The following is a 15,104-nucleotide window of genomic DNA, read 5'->3' on the forward strand; positions in this document are numbered from 1 at the left end:
GAGAAAGTATTCACACCCCTTGACCTTTTCCAGATTTTGTTGTGTTACAGGCTTAATGTTAAATGTATTAAATTGAGGTTCTGTGTCACTGGCTTACACAAAATAGTGGAATTATGTTTCTAGAAATATTTACAAATTAACAAAAAATGAAAGGCTGAAATGTTTTAAGTCAAAAAGTATTCAACCACTTTGTTATGGCAAGCCTAAATAAGTTCAGGAGGAAAAAAAATAGCTTAATTCACAAAATAAGTTGTATTGACAATAATAGTGTTTAACATGATTTTTGAATGACTACCTCATCTCTGTACCCCACACATACAATTATATGTAAGGTCCCTCAGTCGAGCAGTGCATTTGAAACTGAGATTCAATCACAGATACCAGGAAGTTTTTCCAATGCCCCTATTTGTAGATAGGTAAAAGAAAAGCAGATATTGAATATCCCTTTGAGCATTAATTACACTTTGGATGGTGTATCAATACACCCAGTCACGACAAAGATACAGGCATCCTTTCTAACTCAGTTGCCGGAGAGGAAGGATACCGCTCATGGATTTCACAATGAGGCCAATGGTGACTTTAAAACAGTTACAGACTTGAATAAGTTTAATGGTGGTGATAACTGAGGATGGATCAACAACATTGTAGTTACTCCACAAAATTTGCCTAAATGACAGAGTGAACATTCATCTTGTTTGCAAAAAAGCAAAACATGTTTTTTTTTAAATGGCAAAGAAATTACATTTATGTCCTGAATACAAAGCGTTATGTTTGGGACAAATCCAACAAATCACAGAGTATCACTCTTCACATTTTCAAGCATGGTGGTGGATGCATCATGTTATGGGTATGTGTGTCATTGGGAAGGACTAGGTATTTTGTTGTTGCTGATCAAATTAAATGGAATAGAGGTAAGTACAGGCAAAATCCTAGAGGAAACCCTGGTTCTGCTTTCCAACAGACACTGGGAGACAAATTAACCTTTCAGCAGGACAAGGCCAGATATACACTGGAGTTGCTAACCAAGAGGACATCGAATGTACCTGAGTGGCCTAGTTACAGTTTTGAATGAATTTGTCTTGAAAATCTATGGCAAGACATGAAAATGGCTGTCTAGCAAGGATCAACAACCAATTTGACAGAGCTTTAACAGTTTTCAAAGAATAATGTGCAAATATTGTACAATCCAGGTGTGCAAAGCTGTAGGATGTTAGCTGTAATCTCTGCCAAATATGATTCTAACATGTATTGTACAAACAAATATGAAAATGTATGTACTCACTACTGTAACTCGCTCTGAATAACAGTGTGTGCTAAAAATGTATTAAATTTATTGACTCAGGTGTGAATACTAAAAACATGGTTTTCACTTTGTCATTATGGGGTATTGTGCATAGATGGCTGAGCTTTTTATTTATTTAATCAATTTTGAATTCAGGCTGTAACACAACAAAAATGTGGAATAAGTCAAGGGGTAGGAATACTTTCTGAAGGCACTGTAGGTTGTTATAGATGACTTTGTACAGGGGAAATATGAATGCTATAAGCGACTGTATAGCTGGAATGTAGGATGTTAGCATTGTGTACACGGGATATAGGATGATATCGGTGACTGTGGGGGGTAAATGATGGCAATACAGTATGGTTTTAGGTGACTGTATACGGACAATATAGGAAGCAATATAGGTGACTGTGTACAGGGAATACAGGATGTTATAGGTGACGGAGTTTTACAATATAGGATGTTATAAGTGATAGAGTATCCTGTTACCCACTTCGGTCGATCTGCTCTGGAGTTGTTGCTCCTGGACAGGTCATCATCGCTGTCGTACCTCCGGGGGTTATCAAAAAAATAGGCCTTGGAACTGAAGCTGTGACTGTTGATCATTCCTCCTGGTGCCTGGGGAAAAGGACACACTCACAACTTAATAAGTAATATATGACACGAAAAACATGGTTAAAGACTTTACGTGAACTTATACCATAGTAATAAGACAGGAAATATTCTTGTAAGTACATGTATTGTGGGACCAAATCATGGGGCTTGCATTGCCAGGGTTGTGGGTTCGATTCCCACGGTAGACCAGTAGGAAAAAGTAGCACTGCTAAATGACTAAACTGTCATCCTTTGTGTTTCAAAGTCAGTGTGGTTGTACCTTCCACCTGTCTGATAAATGAATGTCAATGAATGTCAATTTACAATGAGCAAAAATATAAACGCAAAAATATAAACGCAACAATTTCAAAGGACACTCCTTCAGTCAGCATGTCAATCCAGTCACTCAAAACTTGAGACATCTATGGCATTTTTTGTGACAAAACTGCATATTTTAGAGTGGCCTTTTATTGTTCTCAGCACAAGCTGCAACTGTGTAATGATCATGATGTTTAATCAGCTTCTTGATATGCAACACCTGTCAGGTGGATGGATTATTTTGGCAAATGAGATGCTCACTAACAGGGATGTAAACAAATGTGTGCACAACATTTGAGAGTATTTTCTGGGATCTTTTATTTCAGCTCATGAAACATGGGACCAATACTTTACATGTTGTGTTTATGTATTTGCTCAGTATAGATGTACTGAGGTAGGCAAATATTTGACTAATGTGCATTCAAACACATATGATTCATGTGAGCTCCTTTTAGGGCTGGGCAATATATCCAATTCATTTGAATGTATGTTTTTGCGCGATATTCCAAATGCCTGTCTCGCAGAATCAAGTTTTTGAAAATAATTTTCAATTTTATGAGCGTTTATGTCAGCTTGTTCACATTGTCTTTTTGGTCTCGCTCCTTCTGTACTGTGCACCTTCCCATTTACACCAGAGATCTGTATATAATGATGATATGCTCATGTCTCTGCCCTAACAATGGGAGTCATTGTCCCAAAGGCAGGAAGGCAGAGCTTTGGGACAATTCAAAATAAGCGCATTGGGCTTATTATTGACAGATTTTTGCAAGAGTGAAACCTCTCGCTTCGCATCTCCCTGCTGGCCAAACCCTCCCCTAACCCGGATGACGCTGGGCCAATTGTGCGCCGCCCCATGGGTCTCCATGTCGCGGCCGGCTGCGATAGAGCCTGGAATCAAACCAGTGTCTCCAGTGGCACAGCAGGCACTGTGATGCCGCTCGGGAGGCCTCGACAAACGGTTTTAACTCGCTATTTGCATTTGATCACGTATCACTAGCGGCATTTTAGTCAGATAAAGATATACTAGCTGTTTAGTCTGTGTTTTATAAATGCGCAATAAGCATAAAACAATGATATAAGGAATTGTCAAATAAGGTAGTGATTTCAACATCTGAACACAGAGGACAGGCTAGCAAGCTGTTCAAACAGTTGGAGACAGACAGAAGGTTGTTCACAACAATTCAACTGTTTTGCCTTGTTACCTGAATTCAGAGTTTGTGTAATTAAACCTAGATCCAAGTTGGCTATCCTTGAAATATAAATATTAGCTGGCTACTCTCTAGCATGTGGGTTTGTGCTTGAGAGATTGTTTATGAGACCGGTGTTCATTTTCTATAATGCCTGCTACATTATTAGTGAATGTGCATTATGCATGGTTCTGATGAAATGTGTAACATAAAGGGCATTTTTATAGACAGACCTGAAAGCCAGATCAGTGATTATTGCAACAACAAAAAAAGCAGGTACAACTATGTTGATCAAATAATTACATCATTATTGGGTCTTATGGTTGAGGAAGGCATACTTTCTTTATTTTTTAAAATTTAACTAGGCAAGTCAGTTAAGAACAAATTCTAATTTACAATGACTAGCTAGGAACAGTGGGTTAACTGTTCAGGGTCAGTACGACAGATTTGACCTTGTCAGCTCAGGGATTCGGTCTAGCAACCTTTCGATTACTGGCCCAATGCTCTAACCTAGGCTACCTGCCAACCCCGCATATATTCAGCCAAGGTATAATTTCACAAGCTCTGAATTCATTAGATTATTGCTTGCTGTTTTAAATGCAGTATATTTTACCTTCAATTGTACAACAAAGCTTATTTAGAGAAAACATAAAACAAATCGAGATACAGTATATATCGTGAGTCGCCCATAAATTTGAAAAAATGTTAGATATTAGTTTTAGGCCTTAGCTCCTTGATTGACTGGTATACAATTGTAGCACGCGCTCCAGCAGGTATATCTCACTGGTCACCCCCAAAGCCAATTCCTCCTTTGGTCGTCTTTCCTTCCAGTTCTCTGCTGCCAATGACTGGAACGAACTGCAAAAATCTCTGAAGCTGGAGACTCATAACTCCCTCACTAGCTTTAAGCACCAGCTGTCAGAGCAGCTCACAGATCACTGCACCTGTACATAGCCCATCTGTAAACAGCCCATGTATCTACCTACCTCATCCCCATACTGTATTTATTCATTTAACTTGCTCCTTTGCACCCCAGTATCGCTACTTGTACTTTCATCTTCTGCACATCTTCCATTCCAGTGTTTAATTGCTATATTGTAATTACTTCACCACCATGGCCTATTTATTGCCTTAACTCCCTTATCTTACCTCATTTGCACTCACTGTAAATAGACTTTTTGTTTTCTTTTGTTCTACTGTATTATTGACTATGTTTTGTTTATTCCATATGTAACTCTGTGTTGTTGTATGTGTCAAATTGCTATGCTTTATCTTGGCCTGGTCGCAGTTGCAAATGAGAACTTGTTCTCAACTAGCCTACCTGGTTAAATAAAGGTTAAATCAAAAATAAATTAAAAATACCATCAGGAAGTAAATGGTCTTACTAGGTTCTGATTGGGCCTCTGTACCCTAAAGAAGACCACGACCAGACTGGTGGGTAGCAGCTCCCAGAAAAAGAGGATGATCCCAAAGATGATGTAGGCCTCTCCACTGATCTTCTCTATGTCTGCCTGGAGGGAAAACACACACAGATCCAACAATTAGAGAAATGAAACACAGAAAAAAATACACACATGGAGACACACACAAGTGCACATAATAGTTTGTAGGCCAGACAGTTCGGAAGCTACAGACGATCGATGGATGTGGTGGATTGAAATGCATTCCAATGCAAAAAACATATCTCTAGTTTAAACTATACATATACAGTACCAGTCAAAAGTTTGGACACATCTACTCATTCAAGGGTTTTTATTTTTTACATTGTATAATAGTAGTGAAGACATCAAAACTATGAAATAACACATATGGAATCATGTAGTAAACAAGTGTTTAACAAATCAAAATACATTTTAGATTTTGGATTCCTCAAAGTAGCCACCCTTTGCCTTGATGACAGCTTTGCACATGCTTGGTATTCTCTCAACCAGCTTCATGAGGTAGTCACCTGTAATGCATTTCAATTAACAGGTGTGCATTGTTAAAAGTTAAATTCCACAAATTATTTCCTTCTTAATGTGTTTGAGCCAATCAGTTGTGTTGTGACAAGGTACAGTAGGGGTGGTATACAGAAGATAGCCCTATTTGGGATGATTAGGTCTGTTCAAACTTTTGACTGGTATATACAGTCGTGAGCAAAAGTTTTGAGAATGACACAAATATAAATTTTCACAAAGTCTCCTGGCTCAGTTTGTATGATGGTAATTTGCATATATTCCTGAATGTTATGAAGAGTGATCAGATGAATTGCAATTAATTCCAAAGTCCCTCTTTGCCATGCAAATGAACTGAATCCCGAAAAAACATTTTCACTGCATTTCAGCCCTGCCATAAAAGGACCAGCTGACATCATATCAGTGATTCTCTCGTTAACACAGGCGTGAGTGTTGATGAGGACAAGGCTGGAGATCACTCTGTCATGCTGATTGAGTTCGAATAACAGACTGGAAGCTTCAAAAGGAGGGTGGTGCTTGGAATCATTGTTCTTCCCCTCTTTCATGGTTACCTGCAAGGAAACAGGTGCTGTCATCATTGCTTTGCACAAAAAGGGCTTCACAGGCTATGGATATTGCTGCCAGTAAGATTGCACCTAAATCAACCATTTATCGGATCATCAAGAACTTCAAGGAGAGCGGTTCAATTGTTGCGAAGGCTTCAGGGCGCCCTAAAGTTGATTTACGCTGCGGGATCGGGGCACCACCAGTACAGGGCTTGCTCACGAATGGCAGCAAGGTAGGTGTGAGTGCATCTGCAGGCAGGTGTGAGTGCATCTGCACGCACAGTGAGGCGAAGACTTTGAGGATGGCCTGGTGTGAAGAAGGGCAGCAAAGAAGCCACTTCGCTCTAGGAAAAACATCAGGGGCAGACTGATATTCTGCAAAAGGTACAGGGATTGGACTGCTGAGGACTGGCGTAAAGTAATTTTCTCTGATGAATCCCCTTTCCGATTGTTTGGGGAATCCGGAAAAAAGCTTGTCCGGAGAAGATAAGGTGAGCGCTACCATCAGTCTTGTGTCATGTCAACATTAAAGCATCCTGAGACCATTCATGTGTGGGGTTGCTTCTCAGCCAAGGGAGTGTGCTCACTCACAATTTTGCCTAAGAACACAGCCATGAATAAAGAATGGTACCAACACATCCTCAGAGAGCAACTTCTCCCAACCATCCAGGAACAGTTCGGTGATGAACAATGCCTTTTCCAGCATGATGGAGCACCTTGCCATAAGGCAAAAGTGATAACTAAGTGGCTCGGGGAACAAAACATCGATATTTTGGGTCCATGGCCAGGAAACTCTCCAGACCATTGAGAACTTGTGGTCAATCCTCAAGAGGCGGGTGGACAAACAAAAACACACAAATTCTGACAAACTCCAAGCATTGATTATGCAAGAATGGGCTGACATCAGTCAGGATGTGGCCCAGAAGTTAACTGACAGCATGCCAGAGCGGATTGCAGAGGTCTTGAAAAAGAAGGATCAACACTGCAAATATTGACTCTTTGCATCAACTTCATGTAATTGTCAATAAAAGCCTTTGACACTTATGAAATGCTTGTAATTATACTTCAGTATTCCATAGTAACATCTGACAAAATATCTAAAAGCACTTAAGCAGCAAACTTTGTGGAAATTAATATTTGTGTCATTCTCAAAAGTTTTAGACACGACTGTAGACTGATGAGGGGGTAAAATAATTGTATCAATTTTAGAAAATAAGGTTGTACCGTAACAAAATGTGGAAAAAGTCAAGGTGTCTGAATACTTTCCGAATGCTCTCTATATATACTGAACAAATATAAACTCAACATATAAAGTGTTGGTCCTATGAGCTGAAATAAAATATCCCAGAAATGTTTCTCTCAAATTCTGTGCACAAATTTGGTTACATCCCTGTTAGTGAGCATTTCTCATTTGGCAAGATAATCCATCCACCTGATAGGTGTGGTATATCAAGAAGTTGATTCAACAGCATGATCATTACACAGGTGCGCCTTGTGCTGGGGAAAATAAAATGTGCCGTTTTGCCACACAACACAATGACACAGATGTCTCAAGTTGAGGGAGTGTGCAATTGGCATGCTGACTGCATGAATGTTCACCACTGCTGTTGCGTGCGAATTTCCCTACCCTAAGCCATAATTAGAGAAGTTGGCAGTATGTCCAATGAGCGTCACAACCTCAGATCACGTGTAACCATGCCAGCCAAGGCCCTCCACATCCAGGTTCTTCACCTGCGAGATCGTCCGAGACCAGCGATCCGGACAGCTGATGAAACTGAGGAGTATTTCTGTCTGTATTAAAGCCCTTTTGTGGGGAAAAACTCATTCTGATTGGCTGGGCCTGGCTCCCCATGGCTGCACCCCTGCCCAGTCATGTGAAATCCATAGATTAGGGCCAAATTTATTTATTTCAATTGACTGATTTCCTTATATGAACTGTAACTCAGTAAAATCATTCAAATTGTTGCATGTTGCATTTATATTTTTGTCAGGTATTGTTTGGGACTACTCAACAGAAAAAAATCTTGGCCAACCAACAACCTATCAAACAACCAATCGACCATTCGAACTAACTGGGGTCAGCCCTCAACTGAGACAGAAACATACTTTAAGATAATTTCTCAGATAATCCCAAATACAAACACAAACCGACATGGATAGATTAGATAGATAAGATTGTAGACATAGAAACAGAAACAAAGACACGTGAGTGTGAGTGTGGGTCTGCGAGTGTATGTATTTGTGACACACTTACTCAACAAGACACATTTAAACCAATAAACAAAGACAGACAGTCACCCAAACACACACAGTGGCCCAAGACTAGCCTAGGGAACTAGGAAAACCTCCAGTACAGGGCCGTCTGTCTCAGGGTTTGAGACCAGATCTAGGTCACTAGCACCAGGCAGTCCTTTGCTGTGATCCCCCCCCCCTCTCCTCGCCTGGCCTAGCCGGGTTATTTATAGACAAATGAAGACCTTTCCCCCACAGAGCCCATATCCTCCCAAATCCCCTCAAATGGATTGTTTCTGCAGAAGCCACAATGCTCTCAGCCACTCAGCAAACAGATCTGCATAGAATGGCTCTGTCATCAATGTCTTCTGGACGGATTGAACTCAAGCCAAGTGTCAATTTAGAAGGGAGACTATGGAGAATGGTCGTAAACATGAGATGTATGCACAGATACACACAGAGGGACTCATACACACATACGGTACATATAGTGCTCGTCCTTAAAGATGAAACAACCGGATTTTATGGATAGATGAAAAAGTATGAATTCAGTTATCAAAATTAAATTACAATTGAAAACATGTTATTTCTATCAGTACATGTGTGCTTTAGTGTTGTTTCTTTGGCAACTGTTGTATAAGTGGCATATACCCTTAAATATAGAGTCATATAAAAGAGCTTAGTGTTCACAGGCACAAACAACACGTATGGGACCACCCATACGTAGAATGTATGCACACATGACTGTAAGTCGCTTTGGATAAAAGCGTCTGCTAAATGGCATATATTATTATTATTATTAACACATGCACACACACAAACACAAACGCTTATCGGAGCGTACGTGCGCACAGACATACACACAGAGTCATGTAAAAGCAGAACACACACAGACGGGCACATACATATCCACATTGTACACACATTGACACTTAAATTGGGCATACTCGTGTGCACAGTTGAGACAGAGAAAACCCCCAAAAGTGTGTGTGAACTATCATCTATGCAACTAACGCAGAATGGATGTGACTGCGGATTAGTTGCAGACATCGTACAGACACACACACACAGTGTTTGCAGACTGATCAGCCCTATAATAGATGATTAATTATGTCAGACACCTGAGGTGAGTGTTTGGCTGGCAGAACAGCAAGCTTTGAATATCTAGGATGGCAGAGTTCACAGAAGGTTTAACAGGCCTGACCCACACGCCCCTAGTCCTCTCAGTGACTTAACACTAACAATCTTCATGATCATCGTCAACATTTTACGCTTGTGTGTGTGTATTCCTACCCACGGCTATCCTACCTGGTCAGAGACGTTGTACCAGCTGTAGTTAAAGGCGCTGGGACGGTTCTCTGGAGAGAGAGCCACCACCACCAGGTTATAGCTGGCCCTGGACGTGTAGAGCAGGATGACTGCAGCACCTATGACAGTAGCTTGGCACACTGACGTACCCTACAGTGTAGGTAGGGAGAGGGTGAGAGAGATATTGTATTACATTTTTTGGATTTTAGTCATTTAGCAGACACTTGTCCAGAGCGGCTTTCAGGAGCAATTAGGGTAAAGTGCCTTGCTCAAGGGCACAGACAGATTTTTCACCTAGTCAACACAGGATTCAAAACAGCAACCTTTCAGTTACTGGCCCAATGCTCTTACCCTCTAGGCTACCTGCCGTATGGTGCACCTCTAGGGCACTAAGGGATGATATAGATGATTAATCAATTAATTGATTGATTAAGTAACTGATTGGTTAGTTGGCTAATTGGTTAAGTGACTTATTGGCTAATTGATTGATTTAATGCTTGATTGATGGACTCCCCAGTACCTTGGATTCGAGGTAGACGTTGGACGAGGACATCTTGGCAATCTTGAAAATGCACACAGCCAACGAGATGGCGCAGAGTACGAAGAGGCTGTCGTTGACCAGCACCCGGGCCAGCACCACCTGCCGCACCTCTGCCTCGCCCGCCTCGCCCCCCATGCCACCCCCTATGCCCCCCTGCACCAGCATGGCGCATGTCAGGTTTACTACGAGGAAGAAAAGGCTGGCAAAGATGAACGCCAGACGCATGGGCAGCCTGCGGAAAAAAACACAATTATAGGTGGTACAAGAACTAGCTTCCAATACACAAGATTACAATAATTCTATACAACAATAAATTAATAAAGCTTAAAACACCCAAAACCTCATTCCATTCTACTGCATTGGCTCAGTCAATCTTCCCAGTTCCCCCTTCTCCACCTGTTTTACTCCTCTCTTCCTTTACACCCTCCCCCTTGCAGGATGTGTGTATGGGTTGTGTTTGTGAATGTGCGTGTGTGTGCATTTGTGCATGTGTGTGTGCCTATGTGTGTGGTGCTGGGGATTGTAGAGGACTGGGATGGAAAGGGGGGAGGAGGGTGTGTGGTGGATTTGGGGATTTGAGGTTGCAGCTTTTCATTTCACATCAGACATTAATCGGCTGGGTGATCAAAGTGTTTATTTGTCCAGAAATTCAGACACCACCTTCCCCCGTCCACATCAAACAATCAAGGGTGAAGACAGCTGAGATGAAGCTCAGAGGCATTATTAGACTTCATCAAGGTTACTGGACAGTCCATTCCACTGTATCTACAATAACACACTCTAGGCATACAGTGAAAGTCAATCATTGATACTGTACAGAGCTTGGCCAACTTGGTTTTGTAACTAGGGCTCTGTGTATCTGAACGAGAGCCATGTTGTCACCAAAGGTTTGATCGATCCCATTCTAGTAAGAACGTACTAGAGTGTCGTTTTCATGTTATGTTATTCCCATTGAGTCATTTGCAATTGGAAGAAATGGTAGCAACTGCAATGCATCAACCCGTTTCACTTGGTAACAGATGACAGTGAAAGTACTGGTACCCCATTAATAATTTCATAGTAATAACACACTATCTTACATGATGGTGCCCAGTGTGAGGAACTCAGTAGTCCATAATAGTTCAGCATTATAGACGGACGGACGGATGTTCAACATTGTTCAACATATGACATTAAAACGACACCTCGCTACAGATGACCGGTACATTTCGGAGGTTTGGGGGGGGGGGTTTGACAAGGTCCCACCATAAGACTTTATTGTGTGTCTTTTCAAACAGCCATGGCATTTCAACTCTCATGGCATCGTTTTAAGAAAACACTGTCCATTCCCATACACCAGCTTTCATTTGGGTTATTGGCCATTTGATGCCCTCCTGCCCAACATTCTCTCCCCTGCATTGTCCCTCGCCTCACCCCAATCAGTATAAACTCAGTTAGACTAACCCAGACACGGAGTCAGCAAAAATTCCACTAACTTGTATTTGTTGAGCTCCGGAGAATATTTTGCTTTGGCTTTAAACATTACCTGGGAAGACAGAGAAGGGACACATTGTTAATAACAGTTTACTCATCATTAAACATTCACACATTGATATTGCTGAGGAGCACAGAAAAGCATGTGGTGGCAGCAGTGTCACTCAAAACAGATAGAAATAGACGCCAACATGAATCAAAGGTGGGTGCCCTGCTGGTGGGCTACGAAAGGGGGTAAAGCATTGAATACATGCAATCAGTATTAGGTCTTCAAAATACTTTTCACACTACCGAGCTGAACAGAGCCGAGCCCAACCAAGCTGTACTGAGCTGCCCTGATTACACAGCCACGGTCCACCATAGTTGCTGACATCAACAACAGAAAATATCCAAGCCAGTACAGTTTGGGACAGCACAATAGTGTGAAAAGGGTACAATTCTGGGGACAAAGGAGACCCCAACCGTTTTTTATTTATTTTCTATTTCACCTTTATTTAACCAGGTAGGCTAGTTGAGAACAAGTTCTCATTTGCAACTGCGACCTGGCCAAAATAAAGCATAGCAGTTTGAACAGACAACACAGAGTTACACATGGAGTAAACAATTAACAAGTCAATAACACAGTAGAAAAAAATGGGCAGTCTATATACAATGTGTGCAAAAGGCATGAGGAGGTAGGCGAATAATACAATTTTGCAGATTAACACTGGAGTGATAAATGATCAGATGGCCATGTACAGGTAGAGATATTGGTGTGCAAAAGAGCAGAAAAGTAAATAAATAAAAAACAGTATAAAAACAGTATGGGAATGAGGTAGGTGAAAATGGGTGGGCTATTTACCAATAGACTATGTACAGCTAAAGCGATCGGTTAGCTGCTCGGATAGCTGATGTTTGAAGTTGGTGAGGGAGATAAAAGTCTCCAACTTCAGCGATTTTTGCAGTTCGTTCCAGTCACAGGCAGTAGAGTACTGGAACGAAAGGCGGCCAAATGAGGTGTTGGCTTTAGGGATGATCAGTGAGATACACCTGCTGGAGCGCGTGCTACGGATGGGTGTTGCCATCGTGACCAGTGAACTGAGATAAGGCGGAGCTTTACCTAGCATGGACTTGTAGATGACCTGGAGCCAGTGGGTCTGGCGACGAATATGTAGTGAGGGCCAGCCGACTAGAGCATACAAGTCGCAGTGGTGGGTGGTATAAGGTGCTTTAGTGACAAAACGGATGGCACTGTGATAGACTGCATCCAGTTTGCTGAGTAGAGTGTTGGAAGCCATTTTGTAGATGACATTGCCGAAGTCGAGGATTGGTAGCATAGTCAGTTTTACTAGGGTAAGCTTGGCAGCGTGAGTGAAGGAGGCTTTGTTGCGGAATAGAAAGCCGACTCTTCATTTGATTTTCGATTGGAGATGTTTGATGTGAGTCTGGAAGGAGAGTTTGCAGTCTAGCCAGACACCTAGGTACTTATAGATGTCCACATATTCAAGGTCGGAACCATCCAGGGTGGTGATGCTAGTCGGGCATGCGGGGGCAGGCAGCGATCGGTTGAAAAGCATGCATTTGGTTTTACTCGCGTTTAAGAGCAGTTGGAGGCCACGGAAGGAGTGCTGTATGGCATTGAAGCTCGTTTGGAGGTTAGATAGCACAGTGTCCAATGACGGGCCGAAAGTATATAGAATGGTGTCGTCTGCGTAAAGGTGGATCAGGGAATCGCCCGCAGCAAGAGCAACATCATTGATATATACAGAGAAAAGAGTTGGCCCGAGAATTGAACCCTGTGGCACCCCCATAGAGACTGCCAGAGGACCGGACAGCATGCCCTCCGATTTGACACACTGAACTCTGTCTGCAAAGTAATTGGTGAACCAGGCAAGGCAGTCATCCGAAAAACCAAGGCTATTGAGTCTGCCGATAAGAATATGGTGATTGACAGAGTCGAAAGCCTTGGCGAGGTCGATGAAGACGGCTGCACAGTACTGTCTTTTATCGATGGCGGTTATGATATCGTTTAGTACCTTGAGTGTGGCTGAGGTGCACCCGTGACCGGCTCGGAAACCAGATTGCACAGCGGAGAAGGTACGGTGGGATTCGAGATGGTCAGTGACCTGTTTGTTGACTTGGCTTTCGAAGACCTTAGATAGGCAGGGCAGGATGGATATAGGTCTATAACAGTTTGGGTCCAGGGTGTCTCCCCTTTGAAGAGGGGGATGACTGCGGCAGCTTTCCAATCCTTGGGGATCTCAGACTATATGAAAGAGAGGTTGAACAGGCTGGTAATAGGGGTTGCGACAATGGCGGCAGATAGTTTCAGAAATAGAGGGTCCAGATTGTCAAGCCCAGCAGATTTGTACGGGTCCAGGTTTTGCAGCTCTTTCAGAACATCTGCTATCTGGATTTGGGTAAAGGAGAACCTGGAGAGGCTTGGGCGAGGAGCTGCGGGGGGGGGGCGGAGCTGTTGGCCGAGGCTGGAGTAGCCAGGCGGAAGGCATGGCCAGCCGTTCTGTGGACTGACCGTCGGGGGACGCAGACGCCGATGGGGTTAAGGTCTCTAGTGACAGTGCCTTGGCATTCTGCCACAGAGGCTTGTTGAGAAATTATCAGTCAGCGTCTACAACTGAGGCGTGCCCAGATAGGCCTAAAATCTTGGCTAAATTTGTGGGGCTGGCTAGAAGCCAGATGAAGAGAGGGGGAGCAGCGGGGGAGATAGACTCTTCTCCTCTTCCCTCTGCTCTTTACTCTCCTCCACCTCTGAACCGCTATGTCCCTTCCCTTCTTTCTAATCTTCACTGATGAAGCAGTCCCAGAGCAAAAAGAGTAGAGCACAGAGCCATCATGGGGCCTATTAACACATTCCTCGATACAGCAGTTTACACAACATGAGGATAATGTTAACAAGGCAAGGAAACTGTCCTCTATGTGTATTTCTAGTCGAATGTGGCTGTCTCGGACTGTGCCATGTGACAAAATAGCAGCCTTTAAAATTCTGGGGGTGACATTTTTATAGTTTCATCATTTTTGCGCTATGCACAATCATTTTGCATTATGACAATGTTGCCCTGAATCTCTAACAGAGATTCTAACAAAACATCATCAAAAAGGACACTGCCACAGAAAAGGCAGCCATCATGATGAAAGAGATCCAGAAAACATTCTCTCACAGATACTTCTCCCATATCAATGGTCTTCAAAGCAGGCCATTTCACGCTGTTATTATCAGTATCACTGGTCACCCTAGCGGAGCTCTGTCTGGGGGATCTTTGATATCTGACTTAGTAGTGAAGTGCCTGTACAATGGGTTCCCAACACTTGGGAACCCAAGAGCTATATCTGTGTGTGTGTGTGTGTGTGTGTGCGCGAGAGCAATATAGAGAGAATGAGAGAGAAAAATAATGTGTAAGCAAAGAAGAGGGAGAGTGCTTGTCATTGACACTATGGACAGTTGAGTGACACGCCTTACTAGATATTTGACACATTTTGAGTGAATCAACGGCCACTGCGAATCAAGAAGCCACACACACTGTTATGCAGGTGAATGAGGACCCAAAAGCGACTTGGCGAAAACAGAGTCTTTAATCCAGTAAAGTAAATCTACAATCATAAAGCATAATTCCACTCGTAATGACGAGAACAGACTGGAGACTCGATCATGAACTGCAGGTTGCCTCGGGA

At 42.6% G+C, this 15,104-nt stretch overlaps 1 protein-coding gene across 1 annotated transcript in view; it reads right to left on the minus strand.

The window, feature by feature from the left end:
* gpr137c (G protein-coupled receptor 137c) overlaps nucleotides 1–15,104 on the minus strand; it is a 38,173-nt gene that overhangs the window by 7,382 nt on the left and 15,687 nt on the right. Inside the window, exons 2-6 of the mRNA XM_046308693.1 lie at nucleotides 11,438–11,487; nucleotides 9,942–10,194; nucleotides 9,422–9,571; nucleotides 4,767–4,892; nucleotides 1,776–1,900 (exon numbers count right to left, since the gene is read on the minus strand). Coding sequence (XP_046164649.1) covers nucleotides 1,776–1,900; nucleotides 4,767–4,892; nucleotides 9,422–9,571; nucleotides 9,942–10,194; nucleotides 11,438–11,487 — 704 coding nt within the window. The remainder of the gene's footprint in view (nucleotides 1–1,775; nucleotides 1,901–4,766; nucleotides 4,893–9,421; nucleotides 9,572–9,941; nucleotides 10,195–11,437; nucleotides 11,488–15,104) is intronic.

The sequence above is a fragment of the Oncorhynchus gorbuscha genome, linkage group LG17, assembly GCF_021184085.1.
Source record: "Oncorhynchus gorbuscha isolate QuinsamMale2020 ecotype Even-year linkage group LG17, OgorEven_v1.0, whole genome shotgun sequence".
Lineage (NCBI taxonomy): Eukaryota > Metazoa > Chordata > Actinopteri > Salmoniformes > Salmonidae > Oncorhynchus > Oncorhynchus gorbuscha.